At 42.9% G+C, this 25,888-nt stretch overlaps 1 protein-coding gene across 2 annotated transcripts in view; it reads left to right on the forward strand.

Annotated features, from left to right (window-relative positions):
• MTUS2 (microtubule associated scaffold protein 2) overlaps positions 1–25,888 on the forward strand; it is a 550,182-nt gene that overhangs the window by 174,001 nt on the left and 350,293 nt on the right. For both annotated transcript variants that reach the window (XM_033950272.1, XM_033950273.1), the window contains exon 2: positions 11,498–14,050. In XM_033950272.1, coding sequence (XP_033806163.1) covers positions 11,786–14,050 — 2,265 coding nt within the window. In that variant the 5' untranslated portion in view covers positions 11,498–11,785. The remainder of the gene's footprint in view (positions 1–11,497; positions 14,051–25,888) is intronic.

Genomic DNA, 25,888 nt, shown 5'->3' on the forward strand with positions numbered 1-25,888 from the left:
AGCCTGAAGATCCCAGAGAAGTGGCTGAATGACTAGAGGCAGAGGCCCTCTCCTAGAAATGCTACACCTGAGAGGAGCTGAAACAGTTAGCTGCAGCACCATTTTCCCAGCACATGGTCTGTGAGTAAGGTTGTGACAGCCTGTGGGAAAAATCGGAGGGGGGGGGTCTGTAAAAACTGTTTTTAACTGTTTCTACTGCTAATGCCGTGGTCCCCTCTCCTAATATCCTATTTTTTTGAGATGTTTGGACAGCCCTGAGGTGATTTTAAACAGTTTTTTAGCACTAAAATTCAGCAGCGGCAACCATATTGGATTTTCCCAGGTTTTTTTTTTCTTCTAAGTTCTTAAACTTTCAACCTGAGGCAGACCTGAGGAGTAAGTCATGGCCATTGCTTAAAGATGAAACCTAGTGGCCTGTGACTGCAGGGCTCCAAAAAAAAAACAAAAAACTCAGGAATAGACTGGATATGTTGGGAGAAAAGGGATATGAAATGAGGAAGAATTTTTAGGTAATTTCAAATGCAGGCTTCTGGCAACAGACCCTTCCTATCACTGGATCCATTTGAGATGGAAGCATCGAGAAACTGAAGGAAAATGCCTGGTTAAAAGTAAGACAGAGAAAAAATGAGTTCCTTTCTTGAGTGTTTGTGTGTGTTAGGTGCCATCAACTCGAGTTTGAGACCTATCGACTTGAATTAAAGATTGAAAAAGAAGTCAGTCAAGCGCAAGTCCGACGAGGTCCTCCAGCATCATCTCTAGTAGTTATCAATGTGTCCAGCCACCTAGTTGCAAGTTGTCCTCTTTGCCTAGTTCCTTCGATCTTCCGAAACATGATGTTCTTCTCTATTGATCTCTCTCTTCTAACAGTGCGACAAAATTAAGATAGTCGTAATTTTATCATGTCTGGTCTGATCTCTTCCAAAATTGATTATTAGTTCTCTTGATGGTCCACAGCACGCATAGAACCATTTATGTTATATAGGTCACAATAAAATGAGGCTACTTTAGAATTCTTCTGCACACTGCATAGCCACCAAAAATAGTGTGTGGAAAACCTTGGACTTAAACCAAGTTAAAAAAAAATAGCTGTCATAATAATAATTTACTTTCACTTAAAATTTTAAAGGATGAGATTTAATTTTCCTAAAGTGTTTGGAAGACTAGATAAACTGCTTCTTCATCCGAATCAAGGTGATTTACAGTTCACTCAGCACCAGTACATTTTCTGCCCACTACTGCAAAAAAATAAAACTGGCTGGTTGTTTTCAATTAATAAAGCAGATACATGCTGGAGGGACTTTGTGCATAATGCTTCTTTCAAGGGTAAGATAAGGCATTCTGCTTTGCTCGTGTTCTGAATAGAATTCCAGCAAAGATGTAGGATAGGAAAGAGAAAAGAGACAAGCTAAGCAGTAATTAGGCATAAATACAGCATGTGATTCCGAAGCCCTTAGATTAGTGTCCTTTAATATTTTTAAGTGGGACCACTTTGACCAAAAAAAGGAACTCAGGACTGTCACCAGAGAGAATGGCTAGTATTCATATGTTGGACTTGGAGGAGGTCCTCTCCAATGATGTGGCCTGCCCAGAGCAACTTGAAAAATCTGTTCTCACTCACACTTTCACTTTTTACATAAGAACATAAGAATTGCCACTGCTGGGTCAGACCAGTGGTCCATCGTGCCCAGCAGTCCACTCACGTGGCGGCCCTCTGGTCAAAGATCAGCGCCCTAACTGAGACTAGCCCTACTTGCGTACGTTCTAGTTCAGCAGGAACTTGTCTAACTTTGTCTTGAATCATGTCATTCACAGTTTTCCCCTATAAAAGGGAGGGTGTTTTCCCCTATAACAGCTTCTGGAAGAGCGTTCCAGTTTTCCACCACTCTCTGGGTGAAGAAGAACTTCCTTTCATTCGTACAGAATCTACTCCCTTTCAACTTTAGAGAGTGCCCTCTCGTTCTCCCTACCTTGGAGAGGGTGAACAACCTGCCCTTATCTATTAAGTCTATTCCCTTCAGTACCTTGAATGTTTCTATCATGTCCCCTCTCAATCTCCTCTGTTCGAGGGAGAAGAGGCCCAATTTCTCTAATCTCTCACTGTACGGTAACTCCTCCAACCCCTTAACCATTTTAGTCGCTCTTCTCTGGACCCTTTCAAATAGTACCGTGTCCTTCTTCATGTATGGCGACCAGTACTGGACACAGTACTCCAGGTGGGGGTGCACCAGCGGCATGATAACCTTCTCCGATCTGTTTGTGATCCCCTTCTTTATCATTCCTAGCATTCTGTTCGCCGCTTTTGCACATTGCGTAGACGGCTTCATCGACTTGTTGATCAGAACGCCCAGGTCCCTCACTGTCTCTTCTCATGCACTAATCCTCAGCTCCCGCTCCCCACTCTGCCTCCCTCTTCATATGGAAAACTAGCACCAGTGCTAAATTGTGACAGCTAGTTAAAACAGTAATGTAGGGTTGTTGTTTTTTTAGGTCAAATAGTCTTTTATTTTTAGTACTTAGATAAGTTAATCGTTAATGCAAAATACACAAATTGCTCTGAAAGAGCTCTGCACCTTCATTATACCGTAATATTATAATGAAGATGACTGAATCGGTTGTATGTACATTGTTTTTAAAAGGGCTGTGTAGTTGCAAAAGACTATATATTACTGTAGCAGCTCCCTCATTTGTTGGGACTGAGAGTTCCTTCAGAGGTGGATACTTAATCAATTTATAACATCTATGGCTAAAATTATACCTTTAACTTCCTCACGCTAACTAATGGCACAGAGACTGTAAAAGTTTCCCTCTATGATAACCTTTATGGATGGAATACTAATAATAAGCAGAATAAGGAAATAGGCAAACTGGCCAATGGAGACAAGAGCTGTCCTAAAAATCAAATCTTCCTAAAGAAGAGTGATAAAAAGTAAAACGGCAAATTGCTCATAAAATCAATGTGAAATGGTTGCAACAAGTATTATAACACTTCTAAATCAAAGAAAAGGTTTAAGATCTCCTTTGGGTAATTTTATGCGCTTGAATCTCCAGCATTGCACTCTCTTGCTAAAAAATATACCATAATATACTCAAATTTAAACTGAGATTTTTGGGCCAAAAAATGGGGATTTATATTTGAACTAACCCCATCCCGCACTTACCGGGGGCCTCCAGTACTGCCCTGGTGGCCAGTGGTGTGGGGCTCTCGATAATGAGAGAATGCTCTGAACAGGCAGCAGAGAGAAGCTCTGGTGGAGCAGGTCGCAAAAATCTCACAGTGGGATTGGGAGGGGGGGGTTGGTTGGATCCAGAGGTGCTGCACAGGGGGATGGGAGGGAGGGATGAAAAACTGCTGCATATGGGGGGGGGTGAGAGAGGATAGAGGAAGAATTGTTGGACATGGGCTGGAGAAAAGGAAGGGAGATGTAACAAAGAGGTAGAAAGGGGTGAGAGGGAGAAATCCTGCATGTGGTGGAGGGGAGGGAGACATGCATGGAGAAGAGAGGAGAAATGTTGGAGATAGGGTGGAAGGCAGGGAGAGATGGTGCATGGGAAGAGAGAAAGAAATGTTGCATATGATAATGGAGGATGGAAGAGAGAAATGCTGCATGGAGGGGAATAGAGGTTTTACCCAGGGCACAAGGCAGGGAGAGAGAGTGGGAAAGTACCAAACGCCCAGAACAAGACCATTTGGATGTGGTTAGACAGGCTTATGGGACTTGCTATTCCTCTCTATGGTTCACTAGCCCAACCCCCATGCTATTTAAGACACCTGCATGCAGCTCTACTAGGTTTTCCTATACCAGGTGCTGATGTTCAGGAGACAGGCATGTTCTTTTTTATTCTGATCTTTTCTTGGTATGTGAGGGGGGGGGGGTCAGTGAACACTGGGGGAGTGTGTGAGGGTCTTTACTTTGTCTCTGCAGTGGTTATCTGGTCACTTTGGATTCTTTTTTGTCACTTATACCTGTTTTCACATCATCTAACTCCCAACATCAAAGTTTCATCCAGGATGTCTAGTAAAACATTCAGTTATCCCTGCTGGACATCTAGGTCTAAGTTGGCCCACATCCTGCTTAAATACTACCCTGCCCACTCCTCCAGGTACGCCCCTTTCAGTCCTGGGCATTCAAAGGCATAATAAATCCCACTACATGTCTAGAAAGTTGATTTGGCTATCAGCACTTGGATGTACACAGGAACCATAAAAGAAGTCCTGTACCTAAAGTCTTTATTCTCCCTAATTCCTCACTCTAGAATATTTCTTCTTTTGAAAACAATACATCTTAACAGTTTAGGATACTCTCTTCAAGAGCACAGGGCTGCTGCTACTTGTTTGCTTCCCAGTATCAATGGTGGTCATAGTGGCAAGAGGAGGCAGGGAGGGAGAATAGGCTCTGTTAGTCACAATCCCCTTAGAAATTCTGCTTCCCCAGCATGTAGTTTGGGACCCACTGAAGGACCTATGAGCATACACCGGCTCGTAGGTGTCATGATCCAACTTCCAGGCATGGAAGAAAAATGGTGATCTACAAACGAAATAAGAGATTGCCAGATAACTGAGAGACTATTTAAATGGTTCTAATTTTAGGAATGTTATTCAGAGTTTAATTATCCCTTGTTTTGATTATTGTAACAGTCTGTTTTTAGGTATGCCATGACATATGTTGAAGAGTAGTACAGAATGCCACTACATATGCTGTAAATGGTTCTTTACGCCACGATCACATTTTACCAATGGTAATGAAGCTGCATTAGCTTCTGATAGAGTGGCAACTCCAGTTTAAGATCTTGCTGTTGGTTTAAAAAAAGCACTAAACATTTAATGATGTTTCTATAATTATTTCTGCTAATTTACAAATGCATCAGCCCGCAAGGGTTTTAAGATCGGCTGTCATTGTCTTATTTGACGTCTCAAATTTTAATGTGAAATTTGAAGAGTTGCTGGACCAAAGCTCTAGAATTTCCTACCTTTAACACTACGCACAATATGAAATTTGGTGCAGTTTAAGAAAGAGTTGAAAACCTTTTTCTTTCAATTCTATAAATTTCCTACTGGCTACTCCTCTCCTTATGCACCCAAACATCTTCTTGGCTTTGACTGTCATCTTTTCTACCTGTTTTGCCACCCTGAGATCATAAGGTACAATCACCCCCAAGCCAGCTCTTCTTCCATACACAGAAATACTTCACCTCCAATACTATAATGTTCTCCTAGATGTTTGCAGTCCATGACCTTGCATTTTTTAGCATTAAATCTTAATTGCCAGTTACCAGATCACTCATCAAGCTTTGCTAGATCCAGCCTCATGTTATCCACACCCTCCGAGGTGTCTACACTATTACAGAGCTTATTGTGCTATAACCTTTTGTTTTGCATCTGAAGCAAGTACTTGAGTAAGTGAGATTTCCAATGTTGATTAGCTAAACAGAGTGAAGAGTTTTCTGTAGGGAATGCAACAGGATTAGTAGAATTTCTAATAGCTGACTTGTTCTGTTTTGAGTCTGAAAGCCCAGAAAGTAAACTGAAAGTAAGAGGGGAAACTAGTGGAGTGAAGAGAAATTTACATCTTCCCAGATTCTTAAGCTTTATTTTTTTCCCATCTTGGTTTAACGAGTAAACTATGAATTATAAAAATACAACAGAGGAAATAACTAGTCTACTAGTAAAACCTAAAAGATCAGTAAAATGCAAATCTTTGGCAGTTGTAGAGGAGAAACTATATAATTTTTAGCAGTGGATAATACAGCCACTGCTGTTCAGCACTAGGTTCTGGACAGCTCCCGCTGAAACCAGTTTTTAAAAAAATCAACGCAATAACGCAGTGGAAAGATGTGTGAGGGACTGATCGATCAAAATTAAATGTTCTTCTATCCATTGTTACTTCCTGGGTAACTGACCCAACCTCTTGTAATGTAATCCAACCTTGAACTGAATAGGTAAAGGCAGAATAGAAAACCTAGCATAACAACATAACATTTCAGATTTTTTGAAATGCATTAAAAGTATGTGATAAATGGAACCTAAGTATCAGTAATGTAGCTTGAAAATAATGGTTCTTCTTTATGCAGATGTTCATTTTTAATATCAATACTCATGTTACTATGGTAGTTCCAGAACGCTAGCATTAGTTACCAGTACCACATGGAAATAATGTATCTTAACAGAACTGCTACAGATTGACAGCATGAAGAAGCGGAATATGTTTATTATTAGGCCATATAATTACACTTGCTTTCCAGTGCTTAGGGGGATGCCCCAGATTCAGTGATTCTTATAGCATATGTATTTATTTAAAACATTTGTATTCCATTTTTAGCTGAATGGGAGTCCTTTATACAGTCTTGCCAGTAGGGGATGATATTTCACTATCACATATTCAATAGAGAGGCATAGACAAGCTTTGCAGGACTCCAGGGAACCTGCCTGGCCCTAGCCTTTGGAAACACAATATTGAAGCAGCCCCCCCCCCCCCCACACACACACACCCACCCTCTGTGAATAGGGATCCTTTAATTATGGCGTGGTAATTTATTAACGGCCCTTAGTGACTGGAGGAGTTGAAGAGTCATGGTAAAGCTGCACCTAGAGTAGTAAGGATTATCCTACTTTCAACAGTGGGAATAGTTAATTAATTACAAAATAATAGCCAGTGCAGAAACTGTTTTCTCTCTTATGCTCCAAATGTATGCAAGCCACATTGGGAATGACTTCTCTACTGAAACACAGAAACATAGAAACATGATGGTAGATAAAGGCCAAATGACCCATCCAGTCTGCCCATCCTGTAGCGGGGCCGGTTCCTATAACTCCATTAGGCCCTTATCCCCGCTCACGATAGTGCTCCTTCCGCGTGCTTCCCGTAAAGAAGGAAGTCCTACTGGTCCAAATTCACTCTCAGGCATGAAATACAAAATTTAAAAAAAGTCAGTTTACATTTCCAATACCAAACACTTTATTGGGATTTGATGCCCAGGATTGACTTTCAATAAGTCTCAGCTCCCAAACAAAACATAAGTCCAGGAAACAAAAATAGAGCTGATAGTAAAAAAAACAAAGTCAGAACTCAGCTCTCACCTTTCATCAGGTAATTATATAAAAGCAACATAAACACCCTCTGCAATCCTATTGACTTCAGAAGGAAAGGGTCAATTCCAAAGTACTACTGCTTTAAAGTCAGTCCAGTAAGCAGAGCAATGTTAACAAGCACTACTGTGCTGTGTCCAAGCCTTAGAAGTAGACAGGCTTGGTCCCCACCAGTTCAATCGCAGCTGATGGGGGAGGGGAGTAAGTGAATCCACAATTAAACTTTCTGTTAGTACAGAATGCCACAAATGGCCCCACAAACCCAACCAGTATGGAAAGTGGATTCTCCCCATAGATTACTTCCCTCCTGCACACTATAACAGTCACAGTCCATGCAACCCTAGAACCTTTAGTTCAGCAAACAAAAACGTTTTTCTTCTTTTTTTCTTCTTCAAATAAACAAGCCAGCACAAGTCCCTTTCAGTTCCCAGCAGAACACCTTTCCTAAACCATATACCAGCAAAGAGATACTGTTCTATTTTACACTACCCAGCCCTGCCACTTAACTCTCTTCCATGAAGATATCTTCAGGCAGTCCGGTAAGCTCTAAACAGTCCTTGGGTTCTGGCACTGCTGACTGGCTGGCCACAGGGTCTGTGTCTGCTTCAATCATTTCTACGTCCTGGAACTCAGGAGAACAATCAGGAGCGACCTCTCTCTGGGCTGGCTTAGAGTAGACTGCCTTTCTCCTTCTCAGAGCAGCCTCTAAATTCTCAAGGTGAACACGCCCTGCTCTCTGAGGGGGAGGGGCAGCCTGCACTGTTTTCCTAGCTTTCTTGGGGCTTTTAATTATTCCCTTCAGCTGAGAACTCACAGAGGGAGGAGAATTCCTCCTGGGCTGTTCTAAGCTGTTCTCCTCACCTTCCTCTATTCCCTGGAGATCAGTTTCATCAGGAAACAAGGGCAACATAGATTTCTCTCTAGCTTTGGTCACAATCCTATCCCCGTGGTTAGCTTTCTGTATGGCTAACCCAGGTTTAGCAAAAACCTGTTCTGGCACAAGCTGTACCTTCGGGATAGGACTGTGACAATCCGCAGTAACCATTATCTCTTCCTCTCTCTAAGAGATCCTACGTGCCTATCCTATGCTTTCTTGAATTCAGACACAGTCTCTGTCTCTACCACCTCTTTCAGGAGACTGATCCATGCATCTGCCACCCTTTCTGTAAAAAAGTATTTCCTTAGATTACTCCTGAGCCTATCACCTCTTAACTTCATCCTATGCCATCTCATTCCAGAGCTTCCTTTCAAATGAAAGAATATCGACTCATGCACATTTACATCATGTAGGTATTTGAATATCTCTATCATATCTCTCCTCTCCCGCCTTTCTTCCAAAGTATACAGATTGAGATCTTTAAGTCTGTCCCCATACGCCTTATGACGAAGACCATTCACCATTTTAGTAGCCTTCCTCTGGACAGACTCCATCCTTTTTATATCTTTTTGAAGGTGTGGCCTCCAGAATTGTACACAATATTCTAAATGAGGTCTCACCAAAGTCTTATACAGGACATCAATACCTCCTTTTTCCTACTGGCCATACCTCTCCCTATGCAACCTAACATCCTTCTAGCTTCCGCTGTCACCTTTTCAAACTGTTTGGCCACCTTAAGATCATCACATATGATCACACCCAAGTCCCGCTCTTCTGTCGTGCACATAAGTTCTTCACCCCCTAATCTGTACCGTTCACTCGGGTTTTTGCAGCCCAAATGCATGACCTTGCATTTCTTAGCATTTAATCTTAGCAGCCAAATTTCAGATCATTCTTCAAGCTTCGCCAGGCTTTCTTCATGTTATTCACACCATCTGGGATGTCTACTCTATTGCAGATTTGGGTATCCGCAAAGAGGCAAATCTTACCTGACAGCCCTTCAGTAATAATGTTTATAAAAATGTTAAAAAGAACATGCCAAAGAACAGAACCTTGAGTCACACCACTAGTAACATCCCTTTCCTCAGGGTGATCTCCATTGATCACTACCCTCTGTCACCTTCCACTCAACCAGTTCTTGACCCACCCCGTCACTTTGAGACCAATTCCGAGAGCACTCAGTCTATTTATTAGACATCTGTGTGGAACACTGGCATGTCTTATGCACGCTTGTTGAAAGCCGATGTTGCATCTCCACTCCCTTCCCTTCCCATCCAGGATCTCTGCACGCCTATGATTGACACGCCACTTACAGCATTGCTTTTTCCAGCACATGCGCACATTTATACCTTTTTCATGGTATATTCTGCGCATGTGCCGATCACTATCACCAGCAACTCATCTCATGTAAATTTATCGAACCTTCGCTACTCTCCGCCAACCTCATTTGCATGTATGTTTTTTTGAAATAGCAGCTTTGACAGCGGGCAATCGGTTTTTTACCACAAAGTTTTGAGAATCTGGCCCTGGGTTCCTAAATTTCAGAGCATGCAGCTTGAAAGGGGCCACGGGAGGGGTATGCGTAGGTCAAGAGCATTCCCAGGAATTAGGCACAATGTTCTAGAATGTTTGAATTTCCACTCCCAACTCCCTTCAGTTGGGCGCTGGGATTTCCATCAGGTTTCAGGAGGTGCATTTCCTCATGCCCAAAGTAGGGTGCGGAAATCGGCACTAAGTGCTGCTCTGTAAAGGTTGCTTAGCGCTAAATGATCGTAATAGAATTGGTGCTTAATGTGGATTTTAATGGCTCCTAACTTTGGACACCATTTGTCGAATCTGGTCCTCTATTTACCAGAGATTTCAATAAGTCTATGAAAGGACAAAATAAACACATTCACCTCTTGTTATCTGAGTCGATAACATGTCTCCTCTTTACATTTCATTCATAAGATCCTTGTTATCAATACTGATTTCTGACTGAGCCTCTAAATAGAATTTCTTTTCCTTTTAGTGCGCTTACAAATACTGTATCTGTTCCTCCTCCTTCCTGTGTGTCTCAACATATACTGTATATTCAAACCAATTAAGTACAGTATTTCATTTAAGAACTGCAGATAATAATTTTTGATACATTATAACAAGAAGTTTTTTTGTTATACTGGCAGAACGCAGTTTTTGCCGCACTGTCTTATGAGTTGGTTTTATGTTGATTTCTCTGCATCCACATTTGCTTTCTCTGACCTTATAGCACTATCTAGGACCCCCTGAGGAAGGCTTGGTCATCAAAACATGGACCGTGTGGGTCCTCTCCATCTTATGCATATGTGGATTCTGTCTGCATTTTTCAAACTGACTGAATAAAAAAGTCAACATACAGGTTGCCCACAAAAACACTCCTTGATTTTAAATGGTTACAGAACCAACATTTATTGGAATATTCTTTCACCTTTGAGGCTACAGTTTCATCAACTCATCTGTCGATTACATACACTCGATATGCACCCCACCTGTTATTCGATAAACATTGATGTGATAATCGAGCTCGGACCAGACTCTCCAAAGCACATCCGGCATGATTGCGTTTATAGCTTTAGTGACGCGTTCTTGCAGATCATCCATAGTTTCGGGTAGTGAAGATAATGTACACTCTCTTTCATATACCCCCAAAGGAGAAAGTCACAAACAGTAATGATCTCGGGGGCCACTTGAGGAACACCTGGTCATTTTGTCGCGTTGCATTGTTTGAAAGTTGTAACTTCTGCACCAATTGCAGCTTATAAGGGTTGAAAGGGCAAGCGATTGCGAAAGGTTTTGCTAACTGTGCTTTTTGGGACTTGCATTTGCTGTCATCTTATTTATAAACATATTCCAATAAGTTTTGATTTTGTAACCATTTAAAATCAAGAAGTATTTTTATGGGCACCCTGCATTATACTGTATATTCAAATCTATTAAGTATTTCATCTAAGAACTGCAGATAATCGTTTTTGATACATTATTATGAGAAGTAAATAACAAACCTTGCATACGAATTGTTATTTTGAGCTTAGGGCACCTGCAACATGGAAACGTCATAGAATGAATGAAACTAGATACATGAAGTAGAGATGGCCAGATGGTCCTGTGGTAGCACCATAGACTGATGCCCTGCTTTGATTCTGTACCTAAATGTTCATCTATGGGTCAGTCGGGGATAAATACCGGTACCCTTCAGAAATAACATCTACTGCCTTCCCAATGTTCGGTGTAAAGCACCAGGCTCCAGAGAGAACTGTGATCTATGCCTCTTGTTCAAAAACTGTTGCTGGGATAGAGCTCACAGTGCCCAGTGGGGCTTCTGGAGCTGGAAGCTGGATGCCCCACATTGAGCAACAGAAATGCACTGGGGGAAAAAAAAATCCCAAAGATGCAACACCAAGCACTTGTTATTATGCGTTGCCAGTGATGGCAAGATCTAACAACCTACTGTTATCTCTTATTTTTTCATTTATAGGTTAAATGGATTAAGTGATTGTTATCTCTTTTTTCATTTATAGGTTAAATGGATTAAGTGGTTGTCAGTAAGAGGGAACTCTGCAGTTGTGGCTCGCTTCCCATTACCTCAAGACTGCCTGGATTTAAGAATATTTGTGAAATGAATTGAAATAATTAACAGTAGGTGAAGCTGGCAAGTGCAAGTTCAAGAATAAGAAAAGGCAGAACCTGGCCTAATGATTAACAATTCACATTTTAATTGAAGCCTTTTCACTGTCGGTCTTGTTAATAAAAAAGCCCTTGTCCCACAGGAGTGTATTTTCCATCTGGAGCTTGCCTAAAGCATCAGCATGAGTTCACCGCTGGTTCCCAGTAAGACCTGCTGCTCAAATCTTGAAGACAATAACAATGAAAGCAGAGTGAGTACAGGAGATGCAAATGCAAACCAAATTTTGATGCATATGAGAACGCTAGAAAAACACAAGCAATATGATGACATAGAGCCAATGGAAAACATGTATTTTGATGGATCAGAGAACTTTACACAGTCGGGGAAGGAGTCCATTAAGCTTCAAGTATGCAGTAAAGAATCTCAGGTTTTTGACATGGCTCTACAGGACTGTAGCCAGCAGCATCCAAGAAACAGGGCGTCTAGTGAAGATCACATGACTGATGATGCTAAGGATATGATAAAGACTACATCTGTTTGTCACAGGCAGTTTCGGTTCAGGTTGAGGAATGATATCAATGACCCCAGTTTAGATTTTCCTGTGAGTGGTGATAGTGAAACTACTCAGAATCTTTTCAAGGATAGCCCAGGGAAGACAGTGGAAACTGAAGGATCCAAAGGCTTGTCTTTGGGAGGATACAGTAGTTCATCTGCTGGAACACAGTCATTTAAAACAGAGTATATTGCTGGTTTATCATTCAAGGACTTACCTTCAACCAATGAAGCACCGTGCCATGCAATTGGCAGCACTGAGAAATCGCCGAAAGCATTGGCGGACCAGTTTCTAGCCCTGGCTTGTCATTCACTTGACAGTACCTCAGAAGAGAAAAAGACTGTATTTTATTCTAAACCATCTACCTCAGAAATGAAGAAAACAAATATTTTGGAATTCCAAGCAGATCTGGGAAAGACTTTAAACTTGAACAAACAAAGCACATGGCATCCTCCATACACAGATCATCAGAATTTAGCTGGCAAACCTCAGGAAGCCTCTACTTTATCAGAAGCACACTTAGCCCAGGGGGATATTTGTAGAAAATTGGAGATGCCACATACACAATCCCTAAAGCAAAAAACTGAGAGTGTTATGCTAGTAGAATTGGTGGGATATAAAAAAAAAGGAAGCATTTTGTCACAGGCGGAGGAAAGATGGGGGGAAGATACCGGTGAGTGCCATTTGCAAGACACATGCAATAAAGTAGAGATTCCATTGTTAGACCAAGCTGGAGCTCAGACTGCTGACAGATTAATGGCCGACAGCATGTGCCCTATGTTTTCAAGTAACAACGATGACAGTTCCAAAAAGGCAAGTCACATGATCAGGGAAGAATATGTGGTAGCTGACAAGGAGCAGCGACCCCAGTTTCCTGTCACCGCTGCCCCTGACAATGAGAAGTTCGGTGGTAAGCTGTCGCCTAATAGAAACAGAAGTGTGGATGAAGCTGTCTCAACTGGTTTTCAGGCAGGAAGTGCCCATACGTCTTTTGTACATATCGTTCATCCGCCTGGAGAGAAGTCTTTGAAAGCTATGGAGAATATGCACGTGATTTTAAGAAGAGAACCTGTTTGGGATCATCAGAATAAAGACACTGTGTCAGATGAGCATCTGAGCTATCCAGACAGTGAGAACAATTTTCTGAGAGCTAATGGGAAAGCTGTTGCGGAGGGATCAGCTTCTTCACCTCAGAGAGGACAGACAGCAGCTGTAGAGAAACAGCATCCCGGCGAGGTGGAAGAGAGCTGGAAGACTTTGGAGTCTACCAGTTCCTTCTTACACGCTCCCAGTCCCTCATGCCCTGTGGCAGCAAACAGCATAAACAACCAGGCCATCAGGTCAAACTGCAGCTTAAGGGACCTATGTACAAGTCATAGCGATAGACTACTGCCATCCCCAGTCCTACCTCCCACTGAGAGTACACAGGTATTAAACATATCCCCTAAAGCACCAAACAAGACTGCTTGCAATAGTGGAATCCCCAAACCCATACTAGTGCATTCCAAACCTTGTCCCCCTAAGAGGGGTGAGGCAGAGAGCAGTTACAGTGAGAAGTCTGAAGACAAAATGGAAACAAATCCAGTCGTACCTAAGCCCAAGCATGTGAGACCGAAAATCATTACCTACATTCGAAGAAATCCTCAGGCAATAGACAGACTTGATACGCCATTTGAAACCAGCGGGCTACCATTTGGGCCTTCAGCATGCAGTGTTCCAGTGCAAAAAGAAGCGATGACGCTAAGCAGTAACAGCAAATCATCAAATCTTTTCTATGACAAATTTAAACCTGACTTGCCGAACCCAAGACTGTACAGCTCTGGATTGATGGTATCTGGTATCAGGCCCCCTGTGCATCAGTTTACTCAAATGAATGAGAAGTTTTTACAGGAGGTAAGGAAATAAACCAATTCATGTACTGCTTATATGTAATTTTATTGCATCCTCGGCACTATCAGCCAGCTGATTTTAGGGTTAAGACTTGTAACAACTAGAATTACTGACAAAGTTAGGCATGATATGTAGAATCTGAAGGTTTATCCTTAGAGTAGCTAAATTTATTCATCGAGAAAAGGGTGCAATGCAGGGCAGAGCGAGGGCAAGTGAAAAGATATACAGTACATTCAGTAGTGAAATTGAACTTAAATGTCTGTATACCAGGTATAGAGTTATAAGTGGATTTTCAAAGCAGAATTATACATTTTTTCAGCAGCACTTATTGAGCTATATAGTATATACGTACAGTTCTGTGGCTGGCTGAAGTTCTTAAGGGGGTAGTTATCAAGCTGTGTCAGAGCATTAGCAGATATTATTTTCCCTTTAATGCAGGCTTGTCCAATCTATGGCTCTGGGGCCGGAACCCGGCTCTCCATGTGCCTTTTTCTGGCCCTTGGAAGCTTGGCATTTCATGCGGTGCTTATAGCAAGATTCATAGGAGCCAGCTTTTGAACTCAAAACTCACAATAAATTTCCCCGCATCCAACAAAGAAAAGCAAAATACTTCTGGTAGTGAATGACCAGCCTGTATCTAAATGTCAAGAGCAGGGCAGATAATGTGGACAAATCAAAAGCTAAGGTCCTGTCACTCTCTCCTCCCCTTTGCAGCTTATCAGCATCATACTCTCTCATCTACAGCACTTTTCTCCAACCAGTACCTCTGCTTATCACCTACACAATACTTTTTTTCCTTCAATTTTTATCACTTTCCCCCTAATTTCTTTTTCTTCCTTACTCCTCTTTCTCCACTTTCCCTCCCTCTGCACTTTTTAATTTTTTATCCTTTTGCACAGGCATAATTTGATGTTTTATATTTGGGAGCAGAGAGTTTTAATATCTTTCTTCCTGCTTCACTTTCTAAATCTGTTGTAGCCTGTTCCATTTCTCATTTCTCCTTGACCCAGACTTCTATTTCCCTACACTCCCCAGCAAGCTTCAATGCACTTTTCCCTAACCAGTTGCTGTTTAATGCAGGTTTAGCTCACCCATCCCTTCACTGTTTCACACTTCTCACTCTCCTCTACAGGTGAGACTTCCTTTCATTGGTAGGTCTAACTCATTTTCAATTTGGACTCCCTATTGACCACGGGCGTGGATCATTTCCCTGCTCTGCTCTCCCTAGCTCCAGGCACATTCTTGTTTTCTGGGATCGCTTCTCCATCCCCTTTTGCACTGCAGCACTTCCTCTGGTACTCACAAGATTTCAGGCAAATGACCACCCTTGACCTCTAGAGTCTACATGAGATTATTTGACACATGCTCACCCTGAGCTCTGGAAACCTAGCAAGGATCAAGGTTTGAAACTTCAGAGATTACATGTTGAGTGGGAAAACATATTCCAGCAGCCCAGGGCATAGAAGCATGCACTCATACTAAGCCACCATGTTTGCGCTGCCTACATGATATTGCTCCAGTGGCCAAGGTACAATCATTCAGCTCAAGGAGCCGAGTTAAGATCCGGAAGATGGCTGCAGAATTTTACTAAGAGCCAGAAACAAGGATATAGCAATTAAACACGAGGAACACCAGGGAGCCAAACCAAGAAACACATACAGTTTGAGACAAAGGGCTCCTTTTACAAAGGTGCGCTAGTGGTTTTAGCGCTTGCTTAGCGCACGCTAAAATGCCCCATGCGCTAGCCGCTACCGCCTTCTTTTAAGCAGGTGGTAGTTTTTCGGCTAGCGCGTGCTAATCTTGTGCATGCGCTAAAAACGCCACCTCTTCCTGCTGCTGCTGTGCCACTTTTTTTAGGCTCACATAGCCCAGTGCCCATTTCTGCCTCCTGTAGGTTAGAATGGGGAATAACATTTTTAATTTTTGTGAGGAATTGGAACAGTGCTACTCTCCGTTCCCTTTCAGTTCAATCCCTGACCACAGCCCCTCTCAATACCGAACTTGCCAAGAGAAAGTAAGTTTTAAAAGGGAGATTTCCAATTCACGGAATTTCCATGAACCTCATTCCCTTTTCCCATCCTTCTTATGAAATACTGTATTTATCCCTTGACTGCAAGGTTGGAAGAAAAAGAACAAATACCCTAAAACCCAGCTCAATTAGCAATATAATACATTCCTACCCAGTGATTTTTGGGCTCACTCAGTTGTGGGGAGCAGCTGATAGATTCGACCTATGCGTCTAAAAATCTGAAAATGATCTTTTGTTTACTTGTTCTTGGGGTTTTTTTTTCCTTCTTCCTAGTTTCATCTCTTCTGCCACTTCCATCCCTCCAAACTGATCCTCTCTCTTCTCAGAACCCTTTTCTCAGTCTCCCTGCTCTTTGAACCCCACACAGTTCCTTTCCCTGTCCTCATCTCTGTTCTTTCTTTAGCCCATCTCTCTCACCTATCTTTGTATCACAACCCATGCCTCCCCAGCTTGCATTTACTTCAGTTCTGTTCTCCCTTTCATAGTCCATGTGTTTTCCCTCAGCCTCTTTTCCTCTCACAACCCATCTCTTCTAGCTTTCAGTGCCTATGCTGCTCTTTGCTTCCTTATTCCCAGTCTTGTCTGATACTTTTTTATAATTCCGCCCAATTACATTGAAAAAGCAGCCCAATGTATGAGGGGGTGCTGAAAAGTTCTCAGCACAACTAACTTTAGTTGGGACAATCTCTACATAGTAGTGTCGGAACGTATTCACAGAAGATACAAAACAAAATTCATAGCCACAAAAAACCCTTTCTAATCAGATTCAAATTGCTTCACAGATCTGGTTTCTGCTTTCCTCATTTTCTCTTCACTCTCCATTCCATCCAGCGTCTGTCCTCTTTCTCTGTTCCTTCCATTTTTCTCTTTCTGTCTCCACTCCCTCCCCCATGCTCTAGTATCTCTCCCTTCTCCTTTCCTTTCCTTCTTCCCACCCCAACTCACCCCATGGTCTGGCATCTACTTCCCTTCCCACATGCCTTGGCATCACTTTCTCCTCTCCTCTCCTTCCTTTCCATCTCCCCCTCCCCCTCCAAGCTCTGGTATCTCCTCTCTTCTTTTCCCTCTCGCTCTCCTCCATGGTCTGGCATCTTTGTCACCTTCCCTACCCTCCTTCCCATGGTCTGGCATCTCCTTTCTTTCCCTGTTGTCTGGCATCTCTTTTTCATCTCCTCTCCCTTCTTTGGTCTTCCTTCTTCCTCCTTCTCCCCAATTTTTTCTCTCCCCCTCCCTCCCTTCCTTTGTCACCCTGCAGTCAGCAGAGCAACATTTGCAATTCGCTACCCGGTTCAGCATTGGGCCTTCCTCTCTGTCGGGTCCTGCCTTTGCAGAAACAGAAAGTAGGCGGGACCCGGCAGAGAGGAAGGCCTGATGCTGACAAGAGCAGCAAATTGTGAACCGGGGGGAGGGGGGACTGGTCTTCCCTCCCCGTGGTCTCCCATCCCTCCCTCTTGCTTCTGCTCACTTCCCTGTATGCGATCTGGCATCTCTCCCTCAAACCTTTCCACCATCACTCCATCCTACTGTCAAATTCAAGAGATTGCCCACCAACAAGTCCGCAACCCAAGTTGTGTCATGATGCAGCCCAAATTACCACACAAAAATCTAAAACTAGCCTCATAATCCGCAACCCGCAGCTACTCAAAATTTCCCACAACCAGCATTTCAAAGCAGCCCAATTGGGTGAGAAAATCGCAGACCTGGCAACTATGCTCATTCCTTTCCCAGACCCTCTCTTATCACTTCTCCTCCTCTCTATGGTAGACCTAAGGATGGAAGCTTGTCTGACCTACAGCTCTTCTCTGTTCCCTGCTATTAACCCATTGGTCAGATATTTCCTATCCAGTCAATAGGCTGCAGGGGAAGGTGGGACCAGTAGCTTAGGAGACATCAAATTATGTCCTGCTTCGCTCTGTGCCTATTGGCTGACTAAGGAATGTCTGACCAATGGTGTTTCTTATGTTACTGGTCCCAATTTCTTTGCAGCTTATTGGTTAGCTAAGGAATGTCTGACAGTGGGCTGCAGGGAGAGGTAGGAGCAGTAGCTTCAGAGTCACTGCCTTTTCCCCTGCAGATCTACATTGGGAAAATTTCAGATCTGGGCAGTGCTGAAAGTATATTGGAGATGCTCTATCATCCACAGAGTTGGTGCCTAAGGCAAGATTCCTGCTTCCCCGCTATGACTCAGATCTCTGTAAGCTTGAGCCGAGCAATGCCATAGGTTTGGCTTGGTCTGGCTGTTTCAAGTCTTGCAAGAGTAACCTCAACTTCCAGTACCATGCAGCTCAGACTTGCAGAGAGGTGAATCCCAAACTGGGGAAGCAGGAAGTCCATTGTTTGTTCTGCAATTAAGCCAGGTGAGGGGAAAGAAACTGGGTAAAATGCAGGGGGGGGGGAGAACATGAGAGAGAGCAAGTAGACTGGATAAAAGCTGCAGGTAGTTGAGACAGAGAGAGACTGGCTGGGAGGAAACACATTGCTGTATTTTGCCATTATTTGACCAAGTATGGCAAAATATAACGGTGTGTGTTTTGGCCCTCCAAATGTTACAAAATATAAAATGTGGCCCCTGATAGAAAAAGGTTGGACAAGCCTGCTTTATGGTAAGTTAAATGGCTCTAATGCGGGTTGTGGTGCCCTAATGCAGCATTATTTTGATTTCTCTGAGATACATGGTAATGAGATGCAAATACCATTTATATTAAGCAGCTCATTACTATGTAAATACTGTAAAGCAGCTTACGGTGAACACTGAGTACACATCTCAAGCTACATTATATCCTATAAAATAACCCTAGCCAAAATTTTGGTTTATTTCATTACCCAGGAGTACCAGGCCCCAAGCCATGCCCTGATCCCCCTGGGCAACATCATAATGAGTAGCAAAATTAAGATATAGTTGTGGCCAGAGCACCCCCCCCAAGCACATATTCCCAAATTAAGACCCCCTTCCCAATAATGCCATCCAAACAAAATCTCCCTAAACTATAGTGCTTCCCCTAGTGCTGAATATACTCCTCCACCCCCCCCCCCAAATGCTACCTGTGAAATTTCCTAGTATCTAATGGGCCAGGCAAGAGCAATCCCCACTTACATCTGCCCTCACCAGTACCAGGGTCCAAAATGGCATCAACGCCCCTTGGTACCATTTTGGATCCTGGCTCTAACAAAGTCATGAGCGACTGGGAAGCAGTCCTGCCTGGTCAACTAGACACTAGTGAATTTCATAGGTAGGCCCAGGGGGCAGGGGATTCTTCTGGTAAGGGAGGAGGAACTTTTGGTTGAAGGCCTTAGTGCTCAGAGGGGTTCTGGTTGGGGCTTATTATTGGGGGACCTTGATTTTGGGGGATTGCTAGAGGGGATTTGTGCTTAGGGGAGGGATGTCCAGGCCACAACTATTTCCTAAGGTTGCCAGCCCCTTCAAAGATGCATCAGACTGTGGCTTGCTGGCCCAATGCTTCCAGGCCGATAGAATAACATTGTTTGCAAGCTTGCTTAACAAGGAGCTATATTCTTTTTACATGGAAGTCAGCAACCTGCACTACTGAGGTTGGTGGTAGAGAATGATATGGGGACAAATTTTTCCCCGTTCCCATGGGAACTCATTTTCATCCTGGTGAGTTCTTTTCCTGTTCCTGCCCCATTCCTGCAAGCTCTGTCCTCATCTGCATAAGCCTCAAACACTTTAAAATCATAAGTGTTTGAGGTTTGTGTAGTTAAGGCAGAGCTTACAGGAATGGGGCAGGGACAGGGACAAAACCTGTGGGGACGGGATGGGGAAATTGAGTTCTTGCGGAGATAGGGACAAATTTGTCCCTGTGTCATTCTCTAGTTGGTGGCTCCCATGGGTAAAAGCCCATCTTTTACTGCCTCTTGATAACATGTCTAAATGAAGTATTTAACAAAAGTGTACGCAGCTGCAGAAACAGATCTTGCTAATTTACACCACATTCAGGAATTCTAGGAGCGTCGGAGCAGTTACCGCCGCTGGCGGCGCTAAAACCCGCATTGCGCGTTAGTAAAGGAGGGGGTATGTTTCTTTCCATAAGATTATTAGGACTATTTTATTTAGGAAATACTGTGCATTAAACCGCCTACCGCGCTAGTTGCTAACGCCTCCATTGACAAGGCGTTAATTTTTTGGCTTGCCGCAGGGTTTAGCGCCTGATGAAATGTCCAACGCGCTAACCCCCGTAGCGCACCTTGATAAAAGGAGCCCTAAATTTAGGCCTGGTCATTTGTACCAATGTGGTACAAAGCCCATGTCTAAATTTAGGGCCAGACGTCCTAATTCTGTAATTATGTGCATAAAGGAGCTTCCCCAATCCGCCCATTCCTTGCCCATTTTGCACCCCCTTTTTTGACTCCCATGTAAAATTTAGGCATGTGATCCTTAATTGATTTTAATTATTGCCAATAATTGTTTGTTAACATGACAATTATTGGTACTAATTAGTCATTCAATTAAACTGAGTGCACAATTTGGGTACATGACTAAAATTGCTTGTGCACTTTTTGGCACTTTTTATAGAATTAGGGGATATATTTACATCCCAGATTATGTTGGTAGTTCTCTTATTTTATGTAATCTACCTCAAAGAAGAATTTGATGTAGACAGAATATACGTAGTGAGTAATGTAATGTAACAATGTAAAGAAATACAATTACAATACAATTTTTTTCCAGTCCACCTTTGTCCAAGGCGGATTACAAAAAAATACATACATAATAAAACAGTAATAATACAAACAGACATCCTCACAAAACAGATTCTGCTGTCATGTTAAAACTCAACAGTACTGAGCACCATATTTCATATTACAGAAAGGATGTTTTTTTTAACATTCGCTTAAGAAACAAAATTAGGAGAAAACCGGTCCTCACAGACAGGACAAAAATCAGAAGAGAGATCACTGTAGTTGAAAAGTGCTTTATTGTAGTATCCAGTAGTTCAATCACAGTGACCTGACATGACTACGTTTCGGGAAAATATGCCTGTATCTGGGGTCCATATCATGCACATATGGCCATATTGAATCATTCTGATTGCTTTCGGAACTACTGGACTCTACAAAGAGCCCTTTTCAACTACAGTGGACTCTCAAATATTCTGTTCTTCTGGATCATCACCACTCACTTCTGTTTGTTAATATTTTCCATGTCATATGAAAAGAATGAAGCAGTCAGGAGAGGGAATAAAGAGTACACACCAAACAGTGAAACGAAAAAAGTGCCAAGGGCCTCACAGAATGGGATTGTGAAGTTTTCTTTATTACGGCAGTCATTTCGAACAAGTCTTGATTTGCTGTGTGATACGTTAGTAGGGGCTTATTCCTTATTGCTTTCCCCTGCAGAGTGCTCAGAGTTCTCAGAAAATGACCATTTAACATTCTGGAAACATATGGACCCCCGATGCAGGCATAATTGCTGAAACACGGTCCGTGTCAGGTAGGGTTACCAGATTTCTCCTCTAAGAAAACAGGACATGTGGCCCTGCCATGCTCTGCCCCAACTCCGCCTCAATCCACTCCTAGTCATTCCCCCATTCTGCCCCTAACCCCGCCCTGTTCCCCGTTCTGTCCCTAGCCTCGCCCCCTCATCTCTTTTCAAGAGCTCGGGGCAGCATCTGGAGGGCCTCTGAGCATGTGCAGATATGACGCGATGACATCACATGTCATCACATCACATCCATGCATGCTTGGAAGCCCTCCAGAAGTGGTCCTGAGCTCAGGAAATCCAAACTACCAGGGTTTGATAATCCATCTGGGCAACTGGACAGCCCTCTAAAAAGAGGACATGTCTGGGTTTTCATGGACATCTGGTAACCCTAGTATCATATGAAATGAATGTATTGTACATCCCTAATGATGGAGTGGAAGAAGGGGTTATGGAGAGTATCACACTGAAGTGGAGAAGGAAAAAAGAAGGAAGGTGTTGGGAGAGGGCTTCACGGTGACGGGACTAAATCGCGCGAGACAACGGCGCGCCGACAACTGAGCGCAAGGTTGATGGCACGCTGAAGAAAAGAACTATTTTAAAGGGCTCCGACGGAGGGTGTGGGGGGGGAACCCCCCCACTTTACTTAACAGACATTGCGCCGTCGTTGTAGGGGGTTTGGGGGGGTTGTAACCCCCCACATTATACTTAAAACTGAACTTTTTCCCTAAAAAACAGGCAGAAAGTTCGGTTTCAAGTATAATGAGGGGGGTTACAACCCCCCAAACCCCCCACAACGCCAGCGCGATGTCTGTTAAGTAAAATAGGGGGTTCCCCATCAACACCCCCTCGTCAGAACCCTTTAAAATAGTGCTTTTCTTCGGCGCACCGTCAACCTTGCGCTCAGTTGTCTGCGCTCAGTTGTCGGCGCGCCATTGTCTCGCGTGATTTTGTCTATGAATCGGGCTTCACAGTAATATTTGCCCTTGACCCTGAACATCTTCACCTCCACCCCCTTCATAAGACCAACCCTGCTTTATCCATTTCAAAAACATTTTATTCTAGGATGCGATTTGCCACTACAGCAGTGGTCTCAAACTCGCGGCCCGGGGGCCACATGCGGCCCGCCAGGTACTATTTTGAGGCCCTCGGTATGTTTTATCAAAATCACAAAAGAACAATAAAACAATTTTTTGATCATATGTATCTTTAGCTATAAATTACAATATTATTATTAAGACTTAGCCAAAAGTAAGATTTATAAACTAGAATGAGTTTTACCTCATGCAAAATTGTCATTTCTTTAATAAGACATTAACTATTTTTTTTCTGAGGCCCTCCAAGTACCTACAAATCCCAAAATGTGGCCCCGCAAAGGGTTTGAGTTTGAGACCACTGCACTACAGCAATTATAATTTGGAAAACCTGTCTCAGGCAAAAGGGTTAACTCCATTCCAAAACACACTTAGAAATATATTCATTGTAGGCTTCTCATAAAGAATGTTATTTGGAACTGGGACAAATAATTTGCAAAAATCCTGGAAGACAAACTCTCTGGCCTAGTGCCAAATGTTCTCTGCCAGAAAATCAATGTTTAAGTATTGGAAGCATAGATAGAGTTTGCTTGAAACTACACAGTTCAGAATTAGCAACTTGCAACAATAGGGCTGAACATGGCCTTGGGATTAATCCCTATACAAAGCATGTATACTCAATGTACGTACCTTAAGTTGAATTTTCCTTATGCTGTACGGACACCATTTTCAAAATTTCACCTTACCGCCTTTGACAAACTGCAGTGAATTCCCCACTTGTGGTGAATTTAAAATTTGCCATAAATCAGCAGTTTGCAATTTCTTTTATTCTCTCTCTACATTTCACTCTCTCTGCAAAAGCATCGCTTCCACTGGGATTTTATTTAACTGAGCTTTTTCAGTGGGCACAGAATAGGCAAAAACAATTGTTTTGAAAAAGGCCCACCGTGTTAAGAAAAACTGTCCAAGCCAGTTAACAGACAGGATGGCAGCCAAAAAAAAACTGGCAGGGGATTTAAAGACATTAAAATACAGTAACTTCCTATTCTTTCTTTAAAATAACAGACTTTTGTAAAAGGTGTTTATAAGGCTATATGCATCATGCAAGCTGTTGAAGAAAATCCTCTGTTTTCCTGTAAGCAACCAGCAGGTGCCTGCAATGAACTCTGCTCCTTTGCATGGGGCAAGCTGAAGATGCACAGGCTTAGACCTTTCTAATAGCTGGTATTCAGTGATAGTTGCATACCTTTTTTTTTTGGCCTTGCCCTAATAACCTGCTGCCGTTTCATTAATTTCAGTGCAGCTAGTCACAAGTGGCTGCAGCTTTTTGTCACATTGCCAGGAACTCTGAATAACTACATGGCAGTGGCGACAAAGGTACCCCAGAGCACATCTCACTTGTGAACAGATCTCATTTATCTTTTTCCTTCAGTCTGGATGACTGTAATCTTTAAGCTCTCTCATTTTCTTCTTTTTTTTCTTAATGACATGGTAAATGTATATATTAGTTTTGTTTAATTAGATAGTTATATCTTTTTCATATTAGTGAAACTATGTCAGTAAATTGGTTGCTGTTTTCTTTTGTATTTTGAAAATTCTTAATTAAAAAAATATCTCTTTCATGAGGGATTCCATCTTACAACACAGAAATGACAAGACACAGGAATGCAATACAATTTGCTTCATTAAGGCCCTCTTTTACTAAGCCATGATAGAGGTTTCTACGGTGGCTCAGGGGCAGTAATTGCTCCGACAGTGCTCCAATGCTCCCAATGCCCAATCCCTCCTGATGGCATCTCCCCACAACTCATGTAGATTGCTAGCAGGAGGGATACCCAATCCCTCATGCAGGAACACCCCCCATCCCCCGTAGATAGCTGGCAGGATGGATACCCAATCTCTCCTGCAGGAATCCCTCCCTCCCCCCGTAGATCGCCGGCAGGAGGGATGCCCAATCTCTTCTGCCAGAACCCCCCACCCCGCTGTAAATCGCTAGCAGGAGGAATGCCCAATCCCTCCTGCTGTAAATTCCCCCCCCTGTAGATTGCATGGCCCCCTACCCCCCACTAGAACCCCTCCTATTCCCACCCCCTCCCCGGACCCACCCTGGTTCCCCCTCTAACCTGTTAGGATGGCCAGCCAGATGGGTCTACCCTCCGGGTGGGGGGCCACACAATCTACAGTGGAGGGGGAGGGGGTCCGGCAGGAGGGATTGTGCATCCCTCCTGCCCTGTTCATTCAGGCAGGATGGGTGACTGTGTCTACTTTGTCAACCTGATTCTCAAACTGGACAATTAACCGTAACGACTAGTAATGAACTTCCAGATTCAATTTAAAGATTAGTCACAGTACCAGAGCTACCTACTATGCCGCGAATTGACACTATCGATCGAGGCCAAACAAGTACAAAGAAATACCGCAAAGTATGCAATTACGATTCAGTATTACATGAAGTTATGAATAATATTAATATTAACATAATATGGAATATCAATATATTTTGAACACAATTTTAATAAATGCATTTGAAATCTATCAATACCCCGTGGTTTTGGGGAGTTTTTTTTTGCAGATTTTCATTGGGAAATTAGTCCAATTGGCGCATTTTCACACAATTCTTCCACGGGTCGGATAAAATCATATCGCAAGCCAAGGCCGTTCTTTGGAGACCCCTGGTTTATACAGATTATTTACACTCTTGACCCTCATGAGATTCTCACTATTAAGAACAAATTAACACAGATCATAGACTGGCTTCAGAACAATAACCTTAAACTTAATCCCAGTAAGTCAAAAGCCATTCTGCACTTTTGCCTATCCCTAGATTCCTTTTTGCTAGCTCTCGCCTTTCTTCCAGCACCACCCTACCAGCACCACCTTTCTTTCCTCCCTTCTGTATAGCACCTTCTTTCCATTTTCATTACTCTGACAAGTATCTTCTCTCTCTTTCTCCATCTAGCATATCTTCTTCCCCTCATTTCCATCTGGCATCTCTCCCTGCCACCCTACTCCCTCTTGTTTCTAGCATCCCTCGGTGTCCCTCTCCTCCTTCCATGCCAGCATCTCCCCTATATCGCTGCTCCTCTCATGTCCAGGTTACCTTATCTCTGTCTAATGTCCAGCACTCCCCATTGTTTTCTTATACCTCCCATGCCCAGTATCTCCCCTTCCTCTTATATCCCACCACAATACCCTCATCCCTTTTCAATCCCTCTCATTCTCTCTCCATTCCTCCAGGTCATTCACACTATGTCTGAACCTTTTCCCACACTTCATCACCTTTCTCTTAAACCCCTGCCATACACTCACTCATTCTCCTAGCCCATCAACATACCCCATTC

This window comes from Geotrypetes seraphini, chromosome 6, assembly GCF_902459505.1.
Source record: "Geotrypetes seraphini chromosome 6, aGeoSer1.1, whole genome shotgun sequence".
NCBI lineage: Eukaryota > Metazoa > Chordata > Amphibia > Gymnophiona > Dermophiidae > Geotrypetes > Geotrypetes seraphini.